Source organism: Podarcis erhardii, assembly GCF_964252035.2.
Source record: "Podarcis erhardii genome assembly, chromosome: 2".
NCBI classification, from domain to species: Eukaryota; Metazoa; Chordata; class Lepidosauria; order Squamata; family Lacertidae; genus Podarcis; species Podarcis erhardii.
The window spans coordinates 22,030,520-22,054,090 of record NC_138498.1 but is presented as its reverse complement, the minus strand read 5'-3'; the positions used below and the strand labels follow the sequence as shown (position 1 = coordinate 22,054,090).

The following is a 23,571-nucleotide window of genomic DNA, read 5'->3' as shown; positions in this document are numbered from 1 at the left end:
AGTCAAATAGTTGTTTATTTCCTTGACATCTGCTGGGAGGGCATTCCACAGGGCGGGTGCCACTACCGAGAAGGCCCTCTGCCTGGTTCCCTGCAACCTCACTCCTCGCAGGGAGGGAACCGCCAGGAGGCGGTAGAATGAAGGGGGTGGAGACGCTCCTTCAGGTATACTGGGCCGAAGCTGTTTAGAGCTTTAAAGATCAGTACCAACACTTTGAATTGTGCTCAAACATACTGGGAGTGTTACTGTTCTTGTACTAGCATGGCGGCAGCTAGTTTTTCCTTATGGGGGGCAGTCCTTCGGGTGCTACACCAGAATGTCCCTCCTGACGTTTAGGAGAAGCTTTTGAGGAGGAGTGGAGGGCGTCGAAGAAAGGTGAGGAGCCCCTGTTCACACATGGGACTGTGCCCATGACTCTTCAGCTTCATCCCACTTTGGCCTGTATCAGTTCACCAAAACCCAGAGCAGGGCTGCTTTAAGGCTAATACAGATCCCTAGTCCTGGACCATTTGGTCATGTAATGTATTGTGATAGGAATTTTATGGTCTTAGATATATGGCAACGTTCATAACCACACGTACATAGATCAGCACAGGAAAGCCAACCTGGAACCATTTTGATTCCTAAACTGAGCAAATGTTTCTCTGCATGGTCAAAATGGAAAAACCTCCCCATTGTCTCTTCCTTCACAAATCCTGTCTTAATCTGTGTTTGAATAAGGGTGTGAGCCTTATCATTACAAAAGACTGCCCAGGCTCCCCAAGAAATCCAATCAAGTAACCTGCCAGACAGGAAATAAACAAAGCGACAGGAGAAAACAACATGCAAATATCCTGTTTTAGATCACCTTATCTGAGGGGTGGTCTTAGGTTACACCCCTTCTGTGATGAATGCATAATGTTTCTGGGGGTGGTCTTGATCTACAGGATGGGAATTTCAAAAGTCTTATAAGCCCTTGCACAGCAATTTTGGGGGTCCTCTTCCTCTCCTGCATGTGAGGGGAGCACCCTGTTGCAACAGATCAATAAAGAACAAGCTTACTAGCTGCTTTGCTTCTCAATATTCTCTGGTTGGCCTCTGTTATTTTCTCCTACCAATAAGGAACCTATGTAAGGACTCTATATGGGCTCTTGGATACCCCATAAGGGAAAGGGGCATATTTTTATTTACAACAGTATGTTACCAGAACAAAGACAGGATGTCCTCATCTCCTGGAAAAGGGAGCATTCCTTTCTCTTTATTCCAAAGAGGAAGGGGGAAGCCGCAGAGAAAAGCAGGCAGCAAAATCACTGGGACGAAATGCTAAGCAAACCTTCTTATGTGGTACTTCTCTCAACGAGCAAAAGTCAAGGATGTTTTCCTCAGTGTTCAAAGAGGGCGTACAACACCACTCAAACAAGGCCCTTGAGTAGAAGTAGCCAAACTGCAGGTGATATTGGACTACAACTCCCATCACCCCCAACCCTTGACCATGCCGGCTGATGGGAGTTGTAGTACAAAACAGCTGGAAAGGCGAGCAACGTATTGGTTACTTCTGCCCCAGGGAAAGACACGGTTTTCTGAGAATGAGGCTTGCAGTTCCACATTTTAGATTCTGCTTTGGGGCTTTGGTCAGGAAGAACCATTTCAACCCAAGGCTGATAGTTCCAGAACCTTACCCCAATAAGAGAGCTTGAGCTGCAAAAGAGTGCATGTTCACACCCTGCTTTTTAATCCCAAATTGGCTCCCCAAATTATGACCCACAAAAATACACAATACTGAATTTGCGTCACTCTTCACAGCAGCAAGAAATTTCAAGGGCAGGGCTGGGTTTGGCCTCTTCTGGAGGGAAGATTACTAGAAACAGATATACCCCGCCCATCTGGCTGGCAATAAACCCACTACCTCAAACCAGGTTCCCAGACAGAGCCCCTTGTACCCCTACCAATTGTGGAGCAACATATATACTAAAACAGAAACAATTCTTTGAGTGCCACTTCTTATGTAGCCAAAATGCGGGGGGGGGGGGGGCACTTCAAGGTTTACAGAAGTACAGTGGTACCTTGGTTCTCAAACAACATGGTTCCCAAACACTAAAAACCTGGAAGTGTTCTGGTTTTCAAACGTTTTTTGGAAGCTGAACATCCGATGCGGCTGTCGGCTATTGTTTCCAGGGCATCTGCACCAATCAGAAGCTGTGCCTTGGTTTTCGAACATTTCGGAAGTCAAACAGACATCCAGAATGGATTAAGTTTGCCTCTTTTGTTTTTGCTATTTATTTTGCGGTTGGTTTTTTTTTTTTTTTGAGGCTTTTTTGGTTAATTTGTTTTTGTGACTGTGGGGAACCCAGTTCAGCTACTGATTGATTGATTGATTGATTGATTGATTGATTGTGTGACTGCGGAAATAGATAAAAGCTCCCTCATCCAAACGACTATCATCAGTGCAGGTAAGAAAAAATAATAATTTTAATTTTCATCATCTACAATACTGTCTTCTTTATTTTATAGTACAGTACACTGATTATTGTTTTCATTTTATGGTTCAATGGTCTTGTTAGATAGTAAAATTTATGTTAAATTGCTGTTTAAGGTGTTGTTTTTCAAAGTCTGGAACAGATTAATCCGTTTTGCATTACTTTCTATGGGAAAGCGCGCCTTGGTTTTGGAAGGGACTTCCGGAACAGATTAAGTTTGAGAACCAAGGTTCCACTGTATTTAAAAAGTCTTGTGAAAAAGCCGGCAGGGGTGTGTGACAGAAAGCATCCCACTGTGTGTGCTGAATAGACATGGGATACTAATTGTTGTTGGGGTGGGAGTAGGAAAATGGAACGGCATGGCTGGAAACCTGAACAGGAGCAATTCCACACTGCAACTTTTTGTTGCAGACCCCACTCACCAACACACACACACACACACACACACACACACACACAGCACCTCTCCAAATGCCTTTGGGAAACCCAACGTCCCATACCAATAAGCCTGTCAACTAAACGCTGTAACCCTCGCAGCAAAACAAAACAAAATAAATTCTCTAGACTTGCATCAGACCCCCGGAGGACCAAAATAATAAACCACAGAGGGAGCAGCTTCAAAGAACTCAAGTGTGGCAGCTCAGCTTGCTTTGTAGGGTTATAAAAAAGAAAACATAAAAGCCATGTTTCCAGCCCTCAGTGTTTCAGGAGCTTGGAAACATTTGGACAATGAAAGCTTGGGTGGGGTGGTGTTTGCAGAGACCAGAATGTTGTGTTTAAGAGTTTGGTCTCTCCCGGGGCTTATGCTTTTAAAAGGAAGTGCCAAACAGTCAACTCACACCAAAAGGGCATCCTTGAGCTTTGATAATTATTATTATATTCTAAGGGTAGACTCTCCTGCCTGGGAAGTGGCACACCTGAGAGCTATGCAGCAGGACAGGTTGGAGTGGTTTTGTTTAGAAACTTCTAAAAGATGCCCTGAAGTTAACGTTTCCGAATGCAAAAATAATTTATTATTTGTACCTTACCCATCTGGCTGCGTTTCCCCAGCCACTCTGGGAGGTTTCCAACAAAGATTAAAAATACATTAAAATGTCACACATTAAAAACTTCCCTAAACAGGGCTGCCTTCAGATACCTTCTAAATGTCAGGTAGTTTATCTCTTTGATATTGGATGGGAGGGAGTTCCACAGGGTGGGTGCCACTACCTAGAAGGCACTCTGCCTGGTTTCCCTGTAGCTTTGCTTCTTGCAGTGAGGGAACTGCCAGAAGGCCCTCGGCGCTGGATCTCAGTGTCTGGGCTGAATGATGGGGGTGGAGACACTCCTTCAGGTATACTGGGCTTTAAATGTCGGCACCAACACTTTGAATTGTGCTCAGAAACGTACTGACTTCTACTGGGAACGCATAAGGAAAACATTGTATGGCCTACCCCACAGCCCTACCCCAACTGAAGCCAAGATGAAGCTGTGATAAAACGTTCACCTCTACACAATTTCACTCCTACGGAAAAAAATTGTTGCAAAAACTTTCTGAGACGCACAGTTTCTAATGTTTTAATGCAACACTACCCTCCTTTTAAAAATAATGTATGCAAGGTGCTAGCCAATAACTATCGGAAGACTGCTGAAGAGCCTGCCTCCAGGGGTAGGGAAACTTTGTGGCTCCCCAAAGCTTCTCAGACTCCAATTCCCATCAGCTCCAGTTGTCACGGCCAACGGTAAAGGATGATGGGAACTGTAGTTGAGAAAAAGAAAAATCTGGAGAGCCCCAGATTTCTACTCCTGTATTTGAGGGAGAGGTTAGGAACAAGACACAGACCAGTGTCTAGATAATAAGAGGATCTCTACATTATTAGGGCTGCCATATTTCAAAAAATGGAAATCCGGATACAGTTGTTGAACTGTTTTTGAGCTATTTTTAAGGAAATTTGCCAAGAAAACTACACGGGTTGCCATACACCTGGGTTATCCCAGACATTTTTTCTGATTTTTTGGAAATTTCACCTAGATGCTGTTTCCGAAGGAGGAATCCCAGGTGCATCCAGAAAATTCTGGACGTAGGGCAGTCCTAGTTACATTAACCTATTAGAGGGTTGATTTCCCCACTGAATTGCTGAGGTGGAGCTGACTCGGAAGGAAGACAAAGAAGCACAGAAGACCTGGAAGACTTGATTTGGTAGGGCAACAAAAGGTCAGTTGGCCAGCCAGCATTGCTTACACACATACACACAGACAAGAGTCCAAGCCAGCCAGGAACCAGCTATGACCTGGAACACTAAACCTTCCAATAAACATGCCTATCAGCATTGACTTCTGGCATGAGATTTCTGAACTTCTTTCAGAACCACTGGAGATTATCTTGGCATGCAATTTTTTTTTTATTGCTCTGCATATTTGTATGCAGTAAGATGTTCGCTGACGCAAGAACACGCAAGTAATCAGAAGCTGAAAGTTCAGGTTTGGAGTTCCACGCTGTCTCTGCTGAAGCAAGGAGTTTGGCTCAGGAGATATGGCCTGTTGATGTGGATAGGTGGAGGGAGGGAAGATAAAAAAAAAAAACCAGGACAACTGTTCAGAATCTGAGTGTGGGAGGGAAAAACAGGTCTTAGCAACCAACTGCCTCTCCCGGTTTCTCAGGTGATACCCAAATACCTGTGCTCTCCCTCAAATGGAGACTATTGCTTCAGATGGTATTTGCACAAAACTAAATGCAGAATTGAGACGCGGGTGGCGCTGTGGTCTAAACCACTGAGCCTAGGGCTTGCCGATTGGAAAGTCGGCTGTTCGAATCCCCGCAATGGGGTGAGCGCCCGTTGCTCGGTCCCAGCTCCTGCCAACCTAGCAGTTCGAAAGTACGTCAAAGTGCAAGTAGATAAATAGGTATTGCTGTGGCGGGAAGGTAAATGGCGTTTCCATGCACTGCTCTGGTTTCACCAGAAGCAGCTTAGTCATGGTGGCCACATGACCCAGAAAAACTGTCTGCGGTCAAACGTCAGCTCCCTTGGCCTGTAAAGCGAGATGAGTGCTGCAACCCCAGAGTCATTTGCGACTGGACTTAACTGTCAGGGGTCCTTTACCTTTACCTTTTTTAAATACAGAATTAATCTTTCAGATGCCTGAAAGCTGGAAGGGGGAAATGTGAACGCATTATAATCGGAGATATTTGGGAAGACCATGCTGGTCTCAATAGTTCTTTTGTCTCTGCAAAATGCACCTTGATCATCAGGAAAAAGGTTTATTGTCTTCACAGAAGCACTAAAAAGCAAAATGCATGTGCATGACTCCAGCTCAGCACCCCACTTGCGTTCCAAGACTATCAGGCATTTTCTAAACCAGCTTGTACAGCAATAGAGGCTAGGTAGAAGCTTGCTTTTAACAAGAGAGAGAGATTAAAATTAAGAGCAGAGATGGTTTAAGATGCCGATCTCTGCAAACCAGAAAACAAATTGTCACGATTAACAAACTTGGTGCCATTGTGGAACTGTAGATTGTACACAGCCCTGTTTGAGACTGAGGCACCCAATGACATTACATTTCAAACCAAGAAAGCAGCAGGTTACCGGCTTCTCTCAATAAGTAGAGCAGAACACACACCGGTGACTCAAGCAAGGTGCTATGAGGGTAGAGCATATAAGTGCAAAGAGGCATCGTGAAGAATTCGACACTAGGAAGAAAAGCTATCAAGGCTGTCCTTGACAGGAATAACAAAGGAATAACACTTTGGCTTTTGAAGCTCTGGATGAATATGGTATTTAACAGGAAGTGAGTTTTCCTGTTATCAGTTCCATTCCCCCACAAAGACTGCCAAGTTAGGGGATAAAGTGCATAGCCTGCCCATTTGCCCATCCTTTAAGCTGGCTGCCACATCCAACTATTCCGGCAGAAGGACTCCATGTGCAGCATTTATTTGGGAGTGGCAGTGGCAGCCAGAGCATCTACCAAGTCAGCTTTTCTGCGAGCCACAAACTGCTTGTACTCTCAAAAGGCCCGTTCCAAAGTGCAAAACCAACTATGCTGGGAATCTCAACACAGGCTATGCCTATCACACAGATCTCACCACAGACCATTTTCATAATATCAATGAGCCCAGGTGCCTGGCATTGATGACTGCAAATGCTGATCTATTTTGGCTGGGGGAGAAATGTGCTATGCAGCAGCAAGCCCACAAAGGTTTACCTCAGAGCGCAACAAGGCCTGGAGTTCAGTTACAGATGGCAAAAAGAATAACACAATTCTTTGTTTCAGGGACCAATGCTGTGTGAGCGTCTGGAGGATGGGTAGGCAAACTAAGGCCCAGGGGCTGGGAAATGATCTATAATGAAATTAAGAAAATCCTTAAGTGGACATTTATAAAGAAACCAGAGGCTTTTCTCTTGGGCATGGTGGGCCAAACGGTTCCAAAGAAAGATAGAACATTTTTTATGTACGCAACAACAGCAGCAAGAATTCTTTTGGCGAAGTATTGGAAGACTAAAGAAGTACCTACTCTGGAAGAATGGCAGACCAAGGTGACTGAATTTATGGGACTGGCAGAGATGACCGGCAGAATCCGTGACCAGAAGAGAGAGACAGTGGAAGAAGACTGGAAAAAATTCAAAATCTATCTTAAAAATTGTTGCAAAATTTCGGAATGTTAAGATGTCAAGGGATTAGATATAAAGAATTACAGCTGTAAAAATTGAAATTTAGAAAAAAGCTCTAAAGAGAATTAAATATAAAAACGGATGAAGGATTGCTAAAAAATTTTAAAATAAGGATGCAGTGAAGGGGAGTTACAGATAGGTAGCCGTGTTGGTCTGCCATGGTCAAAACAAAATAAAAAAATTCCTTCCAGTAGCACCTTAAAGACCAACTGAGTTAGTTCTAGGTATGAGCTTTCGTGTGCATGCACACTTCTTCAGATACACTGAAAAGATACAGTGTATCTGAAGAAGTGTGCATGCACACGAAAGCTCATACCTAGAACTAACTCAGTTGGTCTTTAAGGTGCTACTGGAAGGAATTTTTTTATTTTGTTTTGAGTGAAGGGGAGGTTTGGGGAAGTCGCGTTATGTTTGTTTGTTTTTTGTTTATGTTGTAAAATTAATAAAAATTATTTAAAAAAAAAAAAAACTAAGGCCCAGGGGCCGGATCCGGCCTAATCGCCTTCTCAATCCGGTCCACAGACAGTCCGGGAATCAGCGTGTTTTTACATGAGTAGAATGTGTGCTTTTATTTAAAATGCATCTCTGGCTTATTTGTGGGACGTGCTTGGTGTGTTTACATGAGTAGAATGTGTGCTTTTATTTAAAATGCATCTCTGGGTTTTTTGTGGGGCATAGGAATTCGTTCTTTTTTTTTTCCTTTCAAAATATAGTCCAGCCCCCCACAAGGTCTGAGGGACAGTGGACCGGCCCCCTGCTGAAAAAGTTTGCTGACCCCCTGGGTCTGGAGGCAGTGTTAGAAACTGGGATAGAAAAGCTAGGAGCCAAATGGCTTCTGGGACTTGGGTTATGGGCACCAAAACAGAATGTCTAGTTGCCACGGTGGCGGGTCAGCAACACTTTTTATTATTTTGAACTAATACGCAATTCACATAAATGACACGTTAATACCACAGGTTTAGCAGAAAATGTTAATACATGTTTAATTTTGTGTTTACAATAAAAATATTGGTACAGGGGTACCTCGGGTTAAGAACTTAATTCGTTCTGGAAGTCTGTTCTTAACCTGAAACTGTTCTTAACCTGAAGCACCACTTTAGCTAATGGGGCCTCCCGCTGCCGCCGCCGCACGATTTCTGTTCTCATCCTGAAGCAAAGTTCTTAACCCAAGGTAATATTTCTGGGTTAGCGGAGTATGAAACCTGAAGCGTATGTAACCTGAAGTGTATGTAACCTGAGGTACCACTGTATCTACTTCAGTTTTCAAAACACTCTACACTTTATTGTTAAACTCCTAGATGTATTGTCTATCCTCAACATATACTTTTGAGGCTTCAAAGCAAATACATTTCAGTAATCTATGAGTGTCAGCCAGGTGCAAAAAAATGGCATTTGAGGTGCTCGCAAATGGAGAATTTTCAGGTGCCTGGCGCCCTGCTAATTTCGAACCCTGTCTGGAGGCAGTTGGAGGATGGGTGGCAGCTAATGGATTGAGATTTGAATTCTAACAAGGTAGAAATATTGTTTCTGGGGGACAGAGGGTGGGCAGGTGTGGGGGACTCCCTGGTCCTGAATGGAGTAACTGCGCCCCATTGTTCCACCCTGTGGAAGACCCTCCCATCAGATGTCAAGGAGATGAGTATATAACCTTTAGAAGACATCTGAAGGCAGCCGGTGGAGGGAAGATTTTTAATGTGTAATGTTTTATTATATTTTTATATATGTTGGAAGCTGCCCTGAGTGGCTGGGGCAACCCTGTCAGATGGGTGGGGTATAAATAGTAAAATTATCATTATGGAATGGGGTGTCCCTATTTTCACCGGAGAAATGTTGGAGGGTATGTGAATGGCATAAATGGGCATGGCTTTGGTATACAGTAACTACTGAAAGACACCCCAGAGGTACATTAGCTTGAGCCCTCTAGAAAATTTTTTAGGGCTCTGCTGGGTGAGCAATAGATTGACAACTGGAAGAATGGAGGCCTATGAAACAGGATTATATCAACTATAAAATGCTTGGGACACCCTTGAACTGACTGTCCTAACGCAGAGGTTTCTGGTTTTTGCTTGTTAAAAGGCTTACTGGAATCTGCTGTCAAAATCCATCATTTAAAATCAATGTTGGAGGCTGTCTTGCACAAACACCAAATTCCACGGTCCATTAAAAAAATTACTCTTTGCTGTTCTTACAAAAGGTTCCATCTGCTGCTGAATCTGGAAGCTGCTGTTGAAAGGATTAATCAGGGCTGTAGGAGAAAAGGCACAGAATTCTTGCTCATCAAAAGGTTGGAGGGAAGGTTTCACAGTGTTATGTCTCCCCTTTTTTTTTGTTAACCCAGGGGGAGCGGAGCAGAGAAAAGATAGCATTCAACTAACTTTTACTTAGAGTAGACCCATGACAATTAATGTGCCTAACATCGTGATATACATCAATTTAAACGGGTCTACTCTATGAGTAGAACCTAGAGGAAATTCCCACCAATAGTACATAAAGTATTCTTTCGGTAGTACAGTCGTACCTTGGAAGTCAAACAAAATCCACTGGGGAAGTCTGTTTGACTTCCGAAATGTTTGACTTCCAAAGCATGGCTTCTGATTGGCTGCAGGAAGCTCCTGCAGCCAATAGGAAGCCGCAAAAGCCCGGTCGGACGTTCGGCTTCCAAAAGAACATTTGAAAACCAGTTCTCCAGGCCTGCAGCTCTAGCTGGTGGAGATGTCGGGCGTCATCCTGGCCCCTGGGCATCTTCACTTGGTCGCAAGCGGCCAATAGCCAGATACAAAATCTGCCTGTCGCCTGGCAAATTTAAAAGCACTGATGTTGCTCAACTACAATTCCCATCAGATCCAGCTGGCATAAGTCACTGGTCAGGAATTATGGGAGTTGTAGTCCAGCAAGAAAGGAAAGGGAATTATGTTGCCTAACCCTGGACTAAATTCCTTGGGCATGCTTGTCAACACATCCCCGTGGCTCAACACCGGCTCCTCCCAAGTGAAAACACACACGTTTAAAGGTCGCGTCTTCTGCCAACACGGCCCTCTAGAGCAGGGGTCAGCAAACCTTTTCAGCAGGGGACCGGTCCACCGTCCCTCAGACCTTGTGGGGGGCGGACGCGGACTATATTTTGGGAAAAAATAAAAATGAACAAATTCCTATGCCCCACAAATAACCCAGAGATGCATTTTAAATAAAAGCACACATTCTACTCATGTCAAAACACCAGGCAGGCCCCACAAATAACCCAGAGATGCATTTTAAATAAAAGGACACATTCTACTCAAGTAAAATCATGCTGATTCCTGGACCGTCTGTGGGCTGGATTGAGAAGGCGATTAGGCCAGATCTGGCCCCCAGGCCTTAGTTTGCCGACCCATGCTCTAGAGCTATACACTCGTATTACGCAACTCCCCAGTATTATCCTGGCTAAGCAGATTACTGAAGCTGTTACAGAACTCCAAATCCCTGCTAACGCTCCAGAGTCCGCAGATGGGACTTCGGACTAACCTTTAGCACACAAAGCCACGTTGGGAAGCTGAACTCGCTGCACCAGAGAGGGAGGGATGCCAGGAATCTCTCGGCTTGCCAACCTCCTCATATCATGCATAAGCTGCATGCGGAGCTGTCTCTGGGCAGAGACAGGGCCACAAATAGAGATGCAACTCTTGCAAATGCTGCCGTTCAAAAAAAATAACAAACATCCCACCCAGCACTCGGAAACTGAGCTGCTTGTGCATCAGGTGCCAAAATGGAACTCTTAGCAAGCATTCCAGAAGCTTCCCTGTGTGACACAGCAGAGTCTTGAATCTGGGGAAGAGCGGGGGACAAAGAGAGAGAAAGGCCATTACCTTAAAAAACCATTGTAAACAGTGAAAATCGTCAGTAGGATTTGAATAACACTTGCAGTTGAACGGTGAATTTTGGATATAATGGAGATGTATACAATTTGGATTATAGTGGAACCTCGGTCCTCAAACAAAATCCGTTCCGTAAGCCTGTTTGGCTTCTGAAACATTCAGAAACTGAGGCGCAGCTTCCCGTTGGCTGCAAGAGCTTCTTGCACTCAGCAGAAGCCACGTCGCACATTCGGGTTCGAAAAAACGTTTGAAACAGGAAGGATTCACTTCCAGGTTTTCGGCGCTCTGGAACCAAGGTTCCACTGTATTATAAAAGATGCAAGAGGAAAGAATTACCGTATTTTTCGCCCTATAGGGCGCACCGGCCCATAGGGCACACCTAGTTTTTTTGGGGGGGGAATAAAGGGGGAAAAATTATTCCCCCCCCCCCGTAGCCACGGGGCTGGGGCGGGGGAAGCCCGAGCTTCCCCTGACCCCAGCCCCCAGAACAGGCTGCTGTCCGCAAGCCTTGGGAGCCCAGCAGGAAATCCTGCCGGGCTCCCAAAGCTTGAGGATAGCTTTCTGAAGCCTGGAGAGCGAGAGGGGTCGGTGCGCACCAACCCCTCTCGCTCTCCAGGCTTCAGCGAAAGCCTGCATTCGCCCCATAGGACGCACATACATTTCCCCTTCATTTTTGGAGGGGAAAAAGTGCGTCCTATAGGGCGAAAAATACGGTAATAATAGGACCCAAAAGGGGAGAAGGGATTCTTTGGAATCTTGTCTTTATGTTGTATGTTTGTGATTGTAAAAATTTTAATTTGAAAACCAAATAAATAAGAGAGAGAGAGAAAGAGAGAGAGAGAGAGAGAGGGAGAGAAAGAAAGTCCAGGAGAGTTTCTAATGGAGGTCTAGCACAGGCTACTCCCCCCATGGTGAAAGCAGCATAGCTTTAGGGAAAGTTCTGCTCATTATAGAGCTAGAAAAGATTCAGGAAAGGGGAATCCACAAGTTGAAGGGGTTGGTGCAAGTCTCCCATGAGGAAGGCTTGCAAGACTGGCAGCTTCTAAGTAAGGCGGGAAAGGCATGATAAGAGGTGTGTTTCATGACTCTGGAGGGAAGACATCAAGTTTGCTACAATTTAAAAGAGAATTGCATAAAAATGCTTTACAGGTGGCATTTGACACCGGTTAAGTTAGCTAAAATATTTACATCCAGGACAAGCGTATGTTAGAAATGCAGGGAGGCTGAAGGCACATGGATTCACATGTGGTGGAACTGTAAAAAGATTAGACAGTTTGGGCAAATGATTTGCAACAAGCTTAAGAAAATTTTTACATGCTCTTTCCCGAAAAATCCCTGAAGCCTTCCTGCTAGGAATTATGGGTCATGAAATTCAAAAAAAAGTTCAGGAGAATCTTTATGTAAGCCACTGTAGCAGCCAGAATTTTAATTGCAAAAGACGGGGAAGGATAGGATATACCATCTAAACTAGATTGGCAAAACCAATTAAGGGAATACGCTGAACTGGTGAGACTATCAGGTTAAGAGACGCTGCAGATGAAAAATTTATCAGAGAATGGGACATATACAGAGTTTATGTAAAAGAACACTGTCAAATTACTAATCCATTGGCAGATTTTTTACAGCTGTATCTTGCCCTTCTTTATGGACACTGAGAGCAGTGTGCATGGCGTTCCCAAATGGTCTTTCATTCATATCCTGATCTTCTGAACTTCAGAAATACACCAAGACAACAAACGCTCATTCGAATGTACAGCTCACAGAAAAGAGAAAGCTCCTGAAAGCAAGTGTCAGTATGGCTGAGAACAGTTCTGAACACCTTTGAGGCTTGTTTGGCTAAGCAACCTTTGCCTCCCAAACATACAACTTAACAGCAAAACAGGGACACATATGCCAGTCCTTCACAGGCACAGATAGCCATCTGCATGCATTTCTTAGAGGTTGGCATCCTGGCCAGGTCACACCCTTGAGTTTCTCCCACACACCTTTAAAATGGCATCAGAATTGGGACATTATGTTAAGGACAGTTTCTCCTCTCTCTTCCTCCTTCCTCCCCTGTTAGGAAACACTCTTAAGGAGGTCACACAGTATGTGGAAGAAGAAGACAGGCATCAGGAGGCGAAGCAGGGAGACACAAAAACATGACTCCCAATTCTGTTTTGAAAAGGTACAGTGAGAAGTACTGTACTCAGCCTGCGATCTGGAAATGCCAATTTTATTTGCACAAAGGCCAAGCCACCAGTTCACCAAAGGACAACACAGGCAAGATGTTTGCTGTCACATACTCTATTGTGAAGCAAGCCACGATTATTCCAATTTCCAGAAAAGCTTGAAGGTGGGACTAAGATGCCTCAAGGTTACCCAGTCAGAGAAGATGCTGTTTGAACAGGGAGGCACAAGCAGTTAATATAATTTTGAAGCCTCAAGCCCAGAGATGGGGAAACAGCAGCCTTTCATTTTATGGAACTACAGCTCCCATCATCGCTGGCTAGGGCTGATTGGAATGGGAATAGTTTCCTTATTCCTGCACTAGACCACCTGCTGCATCATCAAGGGCAAATCAAATGCTCACAAACATTAATCCTCCAGAAATGAACACAAACATGCAACCTTCTGCTTTCATGAACCAGCTTGGAATAAGTATTTGAACATTACAGATGGTCTGGCCTGCCCAGCCCTGACTCAGCCAGCCCATGACACCAGACTTCTCTTGATGAGGAAGACCCACAGCCATGAATGCTTCTTATTTCAGCTATCTAGGCACACACATACACCCCACAACTCACCCGTGCCAAACATGCTGTTCGAGAATGCAAAACAAAAGCATTCAGCAGCTTAGACCAGGGGTCAGCAAACGTTTACAGCAGGGGGCCGGTCCACTGTCCCTCAGACCTTGTGGGGGGCCGGACTATATTTTGAAAAAAATAATGAACTAATTCCTATGCCCCACAAATAACCCAGAGATGCATTTTAAATAAAAGGACACATTCTACTCATTTAAAAACACGCTGATTCCTGGACTGTCTGTGGGCAGGATTTAAAAGGTGATTGGGCCGGATTCGGCCCCTGGGCCGTAGTTTGCCTACCCATGAGCTAGACTCTAGGCTTCTCAAAGCAGAGTCCAGCCTGCTTTTGCTCACCAGAAAAGCACAGTGTACACCAATGGTTCTAGAGAAATACTATATGGGAAATACTATATGGGCAAGAAGACTAGGGCTCCAATATCCACTGGGTTGTGAAACTCGCTGGGCTGCCTTGGTCAGGTCAGTATTTAATGATTAGCCATTGTTATATTTATATCCCATCTTTCCTCCGAGCAGCAAAAGGTGGTATACAACGCATCTCCCCCTCTCCTTTTTATCCTCACAACAACCCTGTGAGGTAGGTTAGGCTGAGAGAAAGTGACTGGGCCAAGGTCACTCAGTGGGCTTCAGCAGACTCAATCAGTAGAGGATGGGCAAAATGTTTTTGCATTGCTGGGGGATGACCTAGATCACCTTTGTGGTCCCTTTCAACTCCACAATTCTGTTATTCTATATATAGCAGTTGTCCCAAGAACTCCTGTAATGAGGGCAGCTCTATAAATGGGTCCATATAGTTAAAGCTATGGTTTTCCCAGTAGTGATGTATGGAAGTGAGAGCTGGACCATAAAGAAGGCTGATCGCTGAAGAATTGATGCTTTTGAATTATGGTGCTGGAAGAGACTCTTGAGAGTCCCATGGACTGCAAGAAGATCAAACCTCTCCATTCTGAAGGAAATCAGCCCTGAGTGCTCACTGGAAGGACAGATCGTGAAGCTGAGGCTCCAATACTTTGGCCACCTTATGAGAAGAGAAGACTCCCTGGAAAAGACCCTGATGTTGGGAAAGATGGAGGGCACAAGGAGAAGGGGACAACAGGACAAGACGGTTGGACAGTGTTCTTGAAGCTACCAGCATGAGTTTGACCAAACTGCGGGAGGCAGTGGAAGACAGGGGTGCCTGGCGTGCTCTAGTCCAGTGTTTTTCAACCACTGTTCCGCGGCACACTAGTGTGCCGCGAGATGTTGCCTGGTGTGCCGTGGGAAAAATTGAAAAATTCAAAAGATTTAAAAATAAAGTATTTTATAATTTTTCATATTTCTGTTTACTTACTATTTCATAATCAAGTAATTATAAAATACTTTCTTTGTGTTTATTTGATTCCTATTCAAGAGAATTACTTTATATATGGTCAATATAGACACAGAATTAAATTTTTTAACATTTTCTAATGGTGGTGTGCCTCGTGATTTTTTTCATGAAACAAGTGTGCCTTTGCCCAAAAAAGGTTGAAAAACACTGCTCTAGTCCATGGGGTCACGAAGAGTCAGACACGACTAAACGACGAAACAACAACAACTATAAATGGGAGGGGGCACACACAAATAAGTCACTCAAATAAAAGGAACAACTTTGTGCAACGACATTCATTTAGTCTTTTAATTACTGCATAAGTACAGATTATGTCGTTGCGAAGTTAAGAACTCCACGAGAAACATAGATAAAAACAAACCGGGGGAGGGGGGGGGAGAAGATTCCGGTTGTCTCAGCCGCCGTAAATAAGTTGACTCACTGCTTATTCTCTCACTAAGTGAGCAAAACTCTGCAAGTGACATGCCCGACCTCAATTTCTCAACCTGCCTTCTCAACTACCAGGTTATGACAACACAATCCTCTGTGTTGGAGAGACGTTTCACCGCAGAGGAGGCCTGACGGAACTTGTTGCTCTCTCCTACCTGAAAATCGTGGGCTTTTCCGCCTTGCCAGCAAATGCCCCCTTCACAGCTTCTGTGTCAGGCAGCCTACGGTACCATCCCAACCGGATCGGTACCATCCCAACCGGCCCTACACGGGAAGTAAGCGCTGCTGGACCCCCCCCCCCATCCCAGGTCTAGGCTTCCCATATTTCAAAGGCTGAAAATCGGCGGACAGAAAAGTTGCTGAGCTATTTATTTACGACCAAGTTCTAGCCATGTTAAGCGGAAATCGGCACTGCCGACGTGGGTGGCCACGCGCCCGGATTTCCCCGGACACCCAACCCGTGCCGTTTGTGTGTCCGGGAAATTCCGGACGCGCGGCCACCCGAGAACGGGGGGTCGGGGGTGCAGGCTGGAGGGGGGGGGGCAAGTCGCTTCCTCTTCTGTGACCCAAAGCCAACTCCCCCCACCCCCACCCCACCCCCCATTTGCCGTCCCGGGAACATCCCCGCACCGCCGGCCGTCTACTCACGAGGCACTCCCGGACCCGCTCGTGGAAGAGCTGCTCCCGCGTCGACAGCACATCGCCTTCCGCGGAGTCCATGCTCTGGTCAGCATGGCTGAAGGCGAGAAGGGCTGTCGCGGGAGCCGGGGGAAGCAGCGCGCGGGAATCCCAGAGGCGCCCCAGGGCGGGAGCCACAATGGAGAAGGGAGAGAGCTCCGTCCGCTTTCCTCCTCCTCCTCCTCCTCCGACTTCGCAGGCGGCTCTTATTTGGGGGGTGGGGGGTCCCTTTCGACGTCACAATGGCGCGGCGACGTCACAATGTTCCCTCGGCCGCAGCCCGCGGAGCTCCGCGTTCCATTCTTAAAGAGACACGGCCCCCCCACCCGCCAGCCAACGACGCCACTCTCGCACCAAAGGAAAGAGGCAGTCTGACGACGCCAGCTCCCCTTCGACGGAAACGCGCCGATTGGCTGGAGAAGGGCTCGTTTTCATTGGCTGACTCCGCAGGCAGCGGCTCAACCTGGTAGGCCGAGCGGAACGTCCATTATTGCGCAGGTAGCCACGCCCACCCCCGCCTGTGAGCGCCGCAACCCCAAAGGCGTCCGCGACTGGACCTAAAGGTCAGGGGTCCCTTTGCCTTTACATTTATTTATTCCTTTCTCTGCGCCGGTGCGGCACCCTCGTTGAGACAGGGGGGCTCTTTTGAAGTTCGAGGGAAAGTTTCTAGAAGATCATGGACCCTGAGGATCATCTGTGGGAAATAATTGCATACAGCTGAAAACGCTGGCAGCATTAAGATAGATTCAACAGTGTAAACAACTTTTGATGGATGCAATAATGGTATAGTTTTTGTAAAATGTGCTGGGATTTATGATACGTGAAATGAACCATGTAAGGAGAAGAAGGGAAGTCATTGATATCTTAAGGATGTAAAATGAGTATTTTAAAATAGAAAAATTAATAAAAATTATATATATATAAAGGATCATCTAGTCCAAACTAGATGCAGGAATATGTAGCTGTCCCATATGGGGATTGAACCTGCAACCTTTGGTGTTATCAGTACCGTGCTGTACCCAAAATCTGCTGGGAGCTCAGATGCTGCAGCTGTTAGATTTAATCTGGAGCATTTAGTCCATCTGCTAAAGATCTGGGTCAGTTCACTCGATAAAGTTTATTTGTGCTCTCTGGAGCTGTTGAACTGCTGGTTGGAAAAGCACTAAATGTTATCCCATGCAGTTCGCACAGTTCTGTTCTCAGTGTGACTCTCCCTGTCTGAGAACTAGAGTAACAAGACACAGTTTGGTGCACACACACAACAACAACAACAACAACAACAACAACATCTGGCAGGGTTTCCCCAGCCTCTGAGTGGCTCTCAACAGAATACAGTATTGAAAACACGATAAAACATAAAACATTAAAAACTTCCCTAAACTGGGCTGCCTTCAGATGTCTTTTAAAAGTCAGACAGTTGTTAATTTCCTTGACATCGGAGGGTGTTCCACAGGGCAGGCGCTACTACCGAGAAGGCCCTTTGCCTGGTTCCCTGTAACCTCACTTCTCGCAGTGAGGGAACCACCAGAAGGCCCTCGGAGCTGGACCTCAGTGTCCGGGCTGAACGATGGGGGTGGAGATGCACGCACCCCACACATGTTTGCACATACACATGCACAAACACACAGCATTAACACCCACACCCCTCCATACGTTTGTTCTTAAAGGGCATAAAATGTCCAACATAACTTAGACTCACAGAATTGTAGAGTTGGAAGGGACCCTGAGAGTCACCCAGTCCAACCCCTTCGTTGACAATGGAAGAGTGCGCCATTGGGAGGGAAGTCAAACTATTGGAGAGTTACAGCGCCTGTTGTGGCTATAGAGACTGATTCCAGAGAGACATGTTTGTTTTCTTGCTGGTTGGTGCAGATGCTGGGACAATGTCCTACTTGGGGCACAGCAGCCCTCCCACTGAAAATGTCAAGCATTTTTTTTTTAAATCTGAAAATCTCAAAACCACATATAAATATTGAAATATTTGAAGTGGGATTGTGCACAATTGTGATTATGCAATAAAAGACACCTGGAAGTGCCATTAAACTCTCAACACCTGCCTGTGGTGCGTTTCACAGTGTGGACAGCTGGTTGTAGCATCTTGCCATGTGGCAGAGTCAGGACCAGCATCCAAGGTAGGCATTTTGGGCTCATGTGGATCCATGGGGCTGCCAACTCCAGAGCCATGGGCTTCCCTCGATGTCCTCTGAAAAGGCAAGCAGTAACAAGAGTGAGGAGTCGTCACAGGGGCCTCTTTCACTTGCCTTGCGTTCTCCCACCAGTCAGATGTAAACATTGGGTTGATAGTGTTGCAGGAATTTATGTATAGGTTGGGGGGTGGGTTGCCCCTCCAGCAGATGTCATGCACATGCAGCCCACTACCAAAATCAGCACAAATCGCTTTTGTGACTTTGGTGATTTGTCCCCACAAAACACTTCATCACAGTTTCTTCCTGTCTGTCCAAAGGGCCTTTGCTGCACGATACCAAATGTGACATTTCACTGATAAATGTTTACTGGCTCACAGGGAAAACTTCAGAAATTCATAACGACATGTGAGCTCAGCTACTGAGCAGCCCCTCTGCCTGAGTGATAATCCCTGGCATCCTGATACCTGAGTGCCAGACAGGTAGCCATTCCAGAAATAACAAACCCAGCTGAAGACAAAAGGGTGTGATTAACTTGCCTGGGAAATAGGGAAATGTAAATATCTCTTTTGTTACACTTGATGGGTGTTTGGTGGAGGGCAAGGAGAACCATGGGGCAGGGTCCAGGATGCTCATATTACTGCCACCAAACCTCCCCTTTCATGATGTAACCGTGATGTATGAGTGATGTAGTTTGGGGGGGTGTAACATGGGGGTTAGCAGCTAATAAAAGTTTGGGGGCTCTTTAGTTCGGGGCTTCCATCTTGTTCCACCTTGTGGCAGGTGGGAGTCCTGTCGCGAGAGTCTTCAATAAAGACCAAGCCTACTGGCTGCTGTTTTGGTATTCCTGGCGGGTGTCCTTGTTTTTTGTCCAAGGGAGCTCTCAGATTTCTCCGTTCACAATAGGCAATGAGGAAGAGAAGAGCCTACTAAGGGGTTCTTGCTCAGGCCCCCCACAAAATCTAGACGCAGCAGTGGATGAGACAAGCCTTATGTCTCTCTGCACAGAGTAATTGAGGCACCTGACTCACTGCCATGCGCTTAGCCTGAGACGCCACACCATATAATCAAAACCACTAAATAAGGGTTTGCATCACAATTAAGATTCTGTGCTTTATTACACTGTCGAGAGTTCACTGCCCAGCGTGACCTATAAAAACATGCAGCATCCCGGTTTATTGTTCTCATTACAGCTACTCATTGTGACCAATTTCTAAATTTTACTATGCATTAAGTTCAGGCCTGCTCTCATGCGCACCCCGGAAATAACCATATGCATATAGCACCATCTAGAGGCCTTGCAAGAATTAGAAAAACAACCAGGGAGGTTATCTTCTGAGAAGGTGCACGACATGGTATCCCTCTCAAAAGACATCTATGCCACATTGGCACCATCTATTTGAAGCAAAACGGTACCACTCTAAACAGTCATGGCACACAAATGCCCAATAATTATGAGAGCTGTGGTTTGTTAAGAGTGCTGAGCATTGTTAGGGAGGCCCCTATTGACCTCACAAAGCTACAATTCTCAGAGCGGCTTAATGAGCCTGGATAGCTCAGTTGGTTAGACCATGGTGCTGATAACACTCAAGGTTGCAGGTTCGATCCCTGTATGGACCAGCTGCATATTCCTGCATTGCAGGGGGTTGGACTAGATGATCCTCAGCGTCCCTTCCAACTCTACAGTGCTATGCTATGCTATAATACCTCATCACGGGGAAAGATAGGAATCGAGTGCTTATGTGCTCATGTCCTGCTTTCAACAAGTTTTTCTTCTTCTGTTCATTAAGTTCCATACCTCTCCCAGAGCTGGCTTGTAGGTCCTTTACTGCCAATTAATCCAGAATGTGGCAGCTAGACTGGTGACTGGGAGTGGCCCCCGAGACCATAGTACACTGGCCCTGAAAGACCTACACCGGCTCCCAGTACGTTTCCGAGCACAATTCGAAGTGTTGGTGCTGACCTTTAAATCCCTAAATGGCCTCAGTCCAGTATACCTGAAGGAGCGTCTCCACCCCCATTGCTCACTGAGGTCCAGCTCTGAGGGCCTTCTGGCGGTTCCCTCACTGCGAGAAGCTAAGCTACAGGGAACCAGGCAGAGGGCCTTCTTGGTAGTGGCACCCACCCTGTGGAACGCCCTCCCACCAGATGTCAAGGAAATAAACAACTATCTGACTTCTAGAATATGTCTGAAGGCAGCCCTGTTTAGGGAAGTTTTAATTTTTGATATTATATTGTGTTTTTAATATTCTGTTGGGAGCTGCCAGAGTGGCCAGATGTGCTGGGTAGATATAATAAATTATTATTATATCATTATTATTTATCCCTTCCAGTGCCAGCTCTCCTGCATAGGCAAACACACATCTTCCTCAATCTCTTTCAACATCTTTGTGTGTCCAGCAGGCTGCCAGTCTTCCCCTCAATGCCTGGGCTAGCAAGTCCCATTTTGCCACTTGAGGCAGTGGCAGAGATACAGGGGCAGACAGGGCATCCATAAGTTTCCCTGTTATACATGAGAGACGCATTTGGGCCAGCTGCAGGTTTAAGTAGCTCCTCAGCCAAGTGTCCTCCGGTGGACTTCCATTGCCCACAGTGACCTGAGGTGCCCCACACCAGCATAACTCTGGGGCACATTAAGTCCACAGCTGGGGATGAGGATAGGTGTTAGTGCCCAATGGGTTCCAGCAGGACTGCTGAGCCCTGGCAACTGTCGGTGTGTAAGGTAAAAGGTAAAGAACCCCTGGACAGTTAAGTCCAGTCAAAGGCGACTATGGGGTTGCAGCGCTCATCTTGCTTTCAGGCTGAGGGAGCCGGCGTTTGTCCACAGACAGCTTTCTGGGTCATGTGGCCAGCAGGACTAAACCGCTTCTGGTACAACGGAACACCGTGACAGAAACCAGAGCACATGGAAATGCTATTTACCTTCCCGCTACAGCGGTACCTATTTATCTACTTGCGCTGGTGTGCTTTCGAACTGCTAGGTTGACAGAAGCTGGGACAGAGCAACAGGAGCTCACCCCATCACGGGGATTTGAACCACTGACCTGATCAGCAAGCCCCAAGAGGCTCAGTGGTTTAGACCACAGCACCACCCACTGTTGGAGGGCACCAGGTGCCGACAGTGTGTCTGAGCCATATCCGCTCCCACAATACAGAGGAAGACGTGCAATCTCCAATTGCATGTATGCAATTAACACTTCGCTGAGATTATGCAGTTCGGCAGTAAAATGTTTATGTGCTCACTGTCGCAGAATGTATTAGTAGTAAAATATTATGTGTGTGCCGTTTCCATGCACTGCTCTGGTTTACCAGAAGTGGCTTAGTCATGCGGGCCACATGACCTGGAAGCTGTATGCCGGCTCCCTCGGCCAGTAAAGCGAGATGAGCGCTGCAACCCCAGAGTCGTCCGCAACTGAACCTAATGGTCAGGGGTCCCTTTACCTTTACTGTAGGTTTTAGTACATCTGCCTAGGCACCACTACGCGCAGCACAAAATGGAAGGCAATCTGAGAGGCATAGCCAAAACTATGGTGCTCAGAGTAGTAGGCGAACTTGCAAAAACCCATCCTAATGCAACTGGAAATGGAGGGCAATACAATCAGATGAGAGACAGGCTGCGTTTAAGACAGCTAATGATCAAAAGTCTCCCACAATAGTTCTCAGTCATTTATCACAAGGGAAGAGTATGCAAGTGAAAACTGAGCCTTGCCATGGGGCAAGTTTCATGCACATTACAGCTGGGCATTCAATAAAATAGTAATCTGATTGCTCTGTCAGGTGGCCAGATTAATTTTTTATCCCCTCAATGCACAAAGGAGCTTTGTTGCATCAACTGTAATGTACGCTGACTGTACTGTGTCGCCAGGGCCCCTTTGCGCCAGCTCCAAAAGAGCAGCATGCAAGCCCCCATCTATCAGCCCAATGCATCACCATAATCATCCCCATCTAGTATTTACACTGAAGAAGAAGAAGAGGAAGAGTTTGGATTTGATATCCCGCCTTTCACTCCCCTTTAGGAGTCTCAAAGCGGCTAACATTCTCCTTTCCCTTCCTCCCCCACAACAGACACTCTGTGAGGTGAGTGGGGCTGAGAGACTTCAGAGAAGTGTGACTGGCCCAAGGTCACCCAGCAGTTGCGTGTGGAGGAGCGGAGACTCGAACCCGGTTCACCAGATTACGAGACTACCGCTCTTAACCACTACACCACACTGCACCTCTAGCTGATGTAAAAGTAGCACAGGTTGAGAGTATCAGTGGACAAAGAAGAATCAGGCTGTGTGGGCTGACATGCTTTTAATAAATCTCCAACAATACAACCAAGATTATCATTTTTTTAAAGTGGCATTATCCGTCACCAGGACATTATTGGTCAATATTATAATTATAATTATAATTTATACCCCACCCATCTGGCTGGGTTTCCCCAGCCACTCTGCGTAGCTTCCAACAAAATATAAAAAATACAATAAATCATCAGACGTTGCCTTCAAAAAGTCAGAGAGTTGTTTATTTCCTTGGCATCTGTTGGGAGGGCGTTCCACAGGGTGGGCGCCACTACCGAGAAGGCCCTCTTCCTGGTTCCCTGTAACTTCGCTTCTCACAGTGAGGGAACCACCAGAAGGCCCTAGGAGCTAGACCTCAGTGTCTGGGCTGAACGATGAGGGTGGAGATGCTCCTTCAGGTATATTGGGCCAAGGCAGTTTAGGTTTTAAAGGTCAGCACCAACACTTTAAATTGTGCTCGGACACATACTGGGAGCCAGTGTGGTGTAGTGCAGTGTTTTTCAACCTTTTTTGGGCAAAGGCACACTTGTTTCATGAAAAAAATCACGAGGCATACCACCATTAGAAAATGTTAAAAAATTTAATTCTGTGTCTATATTGACCATATATAAAGTAATTCTCTTGAATAGGAATCAAATAAACACAAAGAAAGTATTTTATAATTACTTGATTATGAAATAGTAAGTAAACAGAAATATGAAAAATTATAAAATACTTTATTTTTAAATCTTTTGAATTTTTCAATTTTTCCCACGGCACACCAGGCAACATCTCGCGGCACACTAGTGTGCCGCGGAACAGTGGTTGAAAAACACTGGTGTAGTGGTTGAAAGAGGTAGACTCGTAATCTGGGGAACTGGGTTCGTGTCTCTGCTCCTCCACATGCAGCTGCTGGGTGACCTTGGGCCAGT

At 45.9% G+C, this 23,571-nt stretch overlaps 1 protein-coding gene and 1 long non-coding RNA gene across 2 annotated transcripts in view; one reads left to right on the top strand and one right to left on the bottom strand.

Annotated features, from left to right (window-relative positions):
- The window catches only part of LMBR1L (limb development membrane protein 1 like), a 46,697-nt gene extending 30,094 nt beyond the window's left edge, over nt 1-16,603 (bottom strand). Inside the window, exon 1 of the mRNA XM_081849784.1 lies at nt 16,204-16,603. Coding sequence (XP_081705910.1) covers nt 16,204-16,275 — 72 coding nt within the window. The 5' untranslated portion in view covers nt 16,276-16,603. The remainder of the gene's footprint in view (nt 1-16,203) is intronic.
- A 6,759-nt stretch (nt 16,604-23,362) lies between these two features.
- The window catches only part of LOC309335146, a 101,805-nt gene continuing 101,596 nt past the window's right edge, over nt 23,363-23,571 (top strand). The window contains exon 1 of the long non-coding RNA XR_014153394.1: nt 23,363-23,477. This is a non-coding gene — a long non-coding RNA (uncharacterized lncRNA). The remainder of the gene's footprint in view (nt 23,478-23,571) is intronic.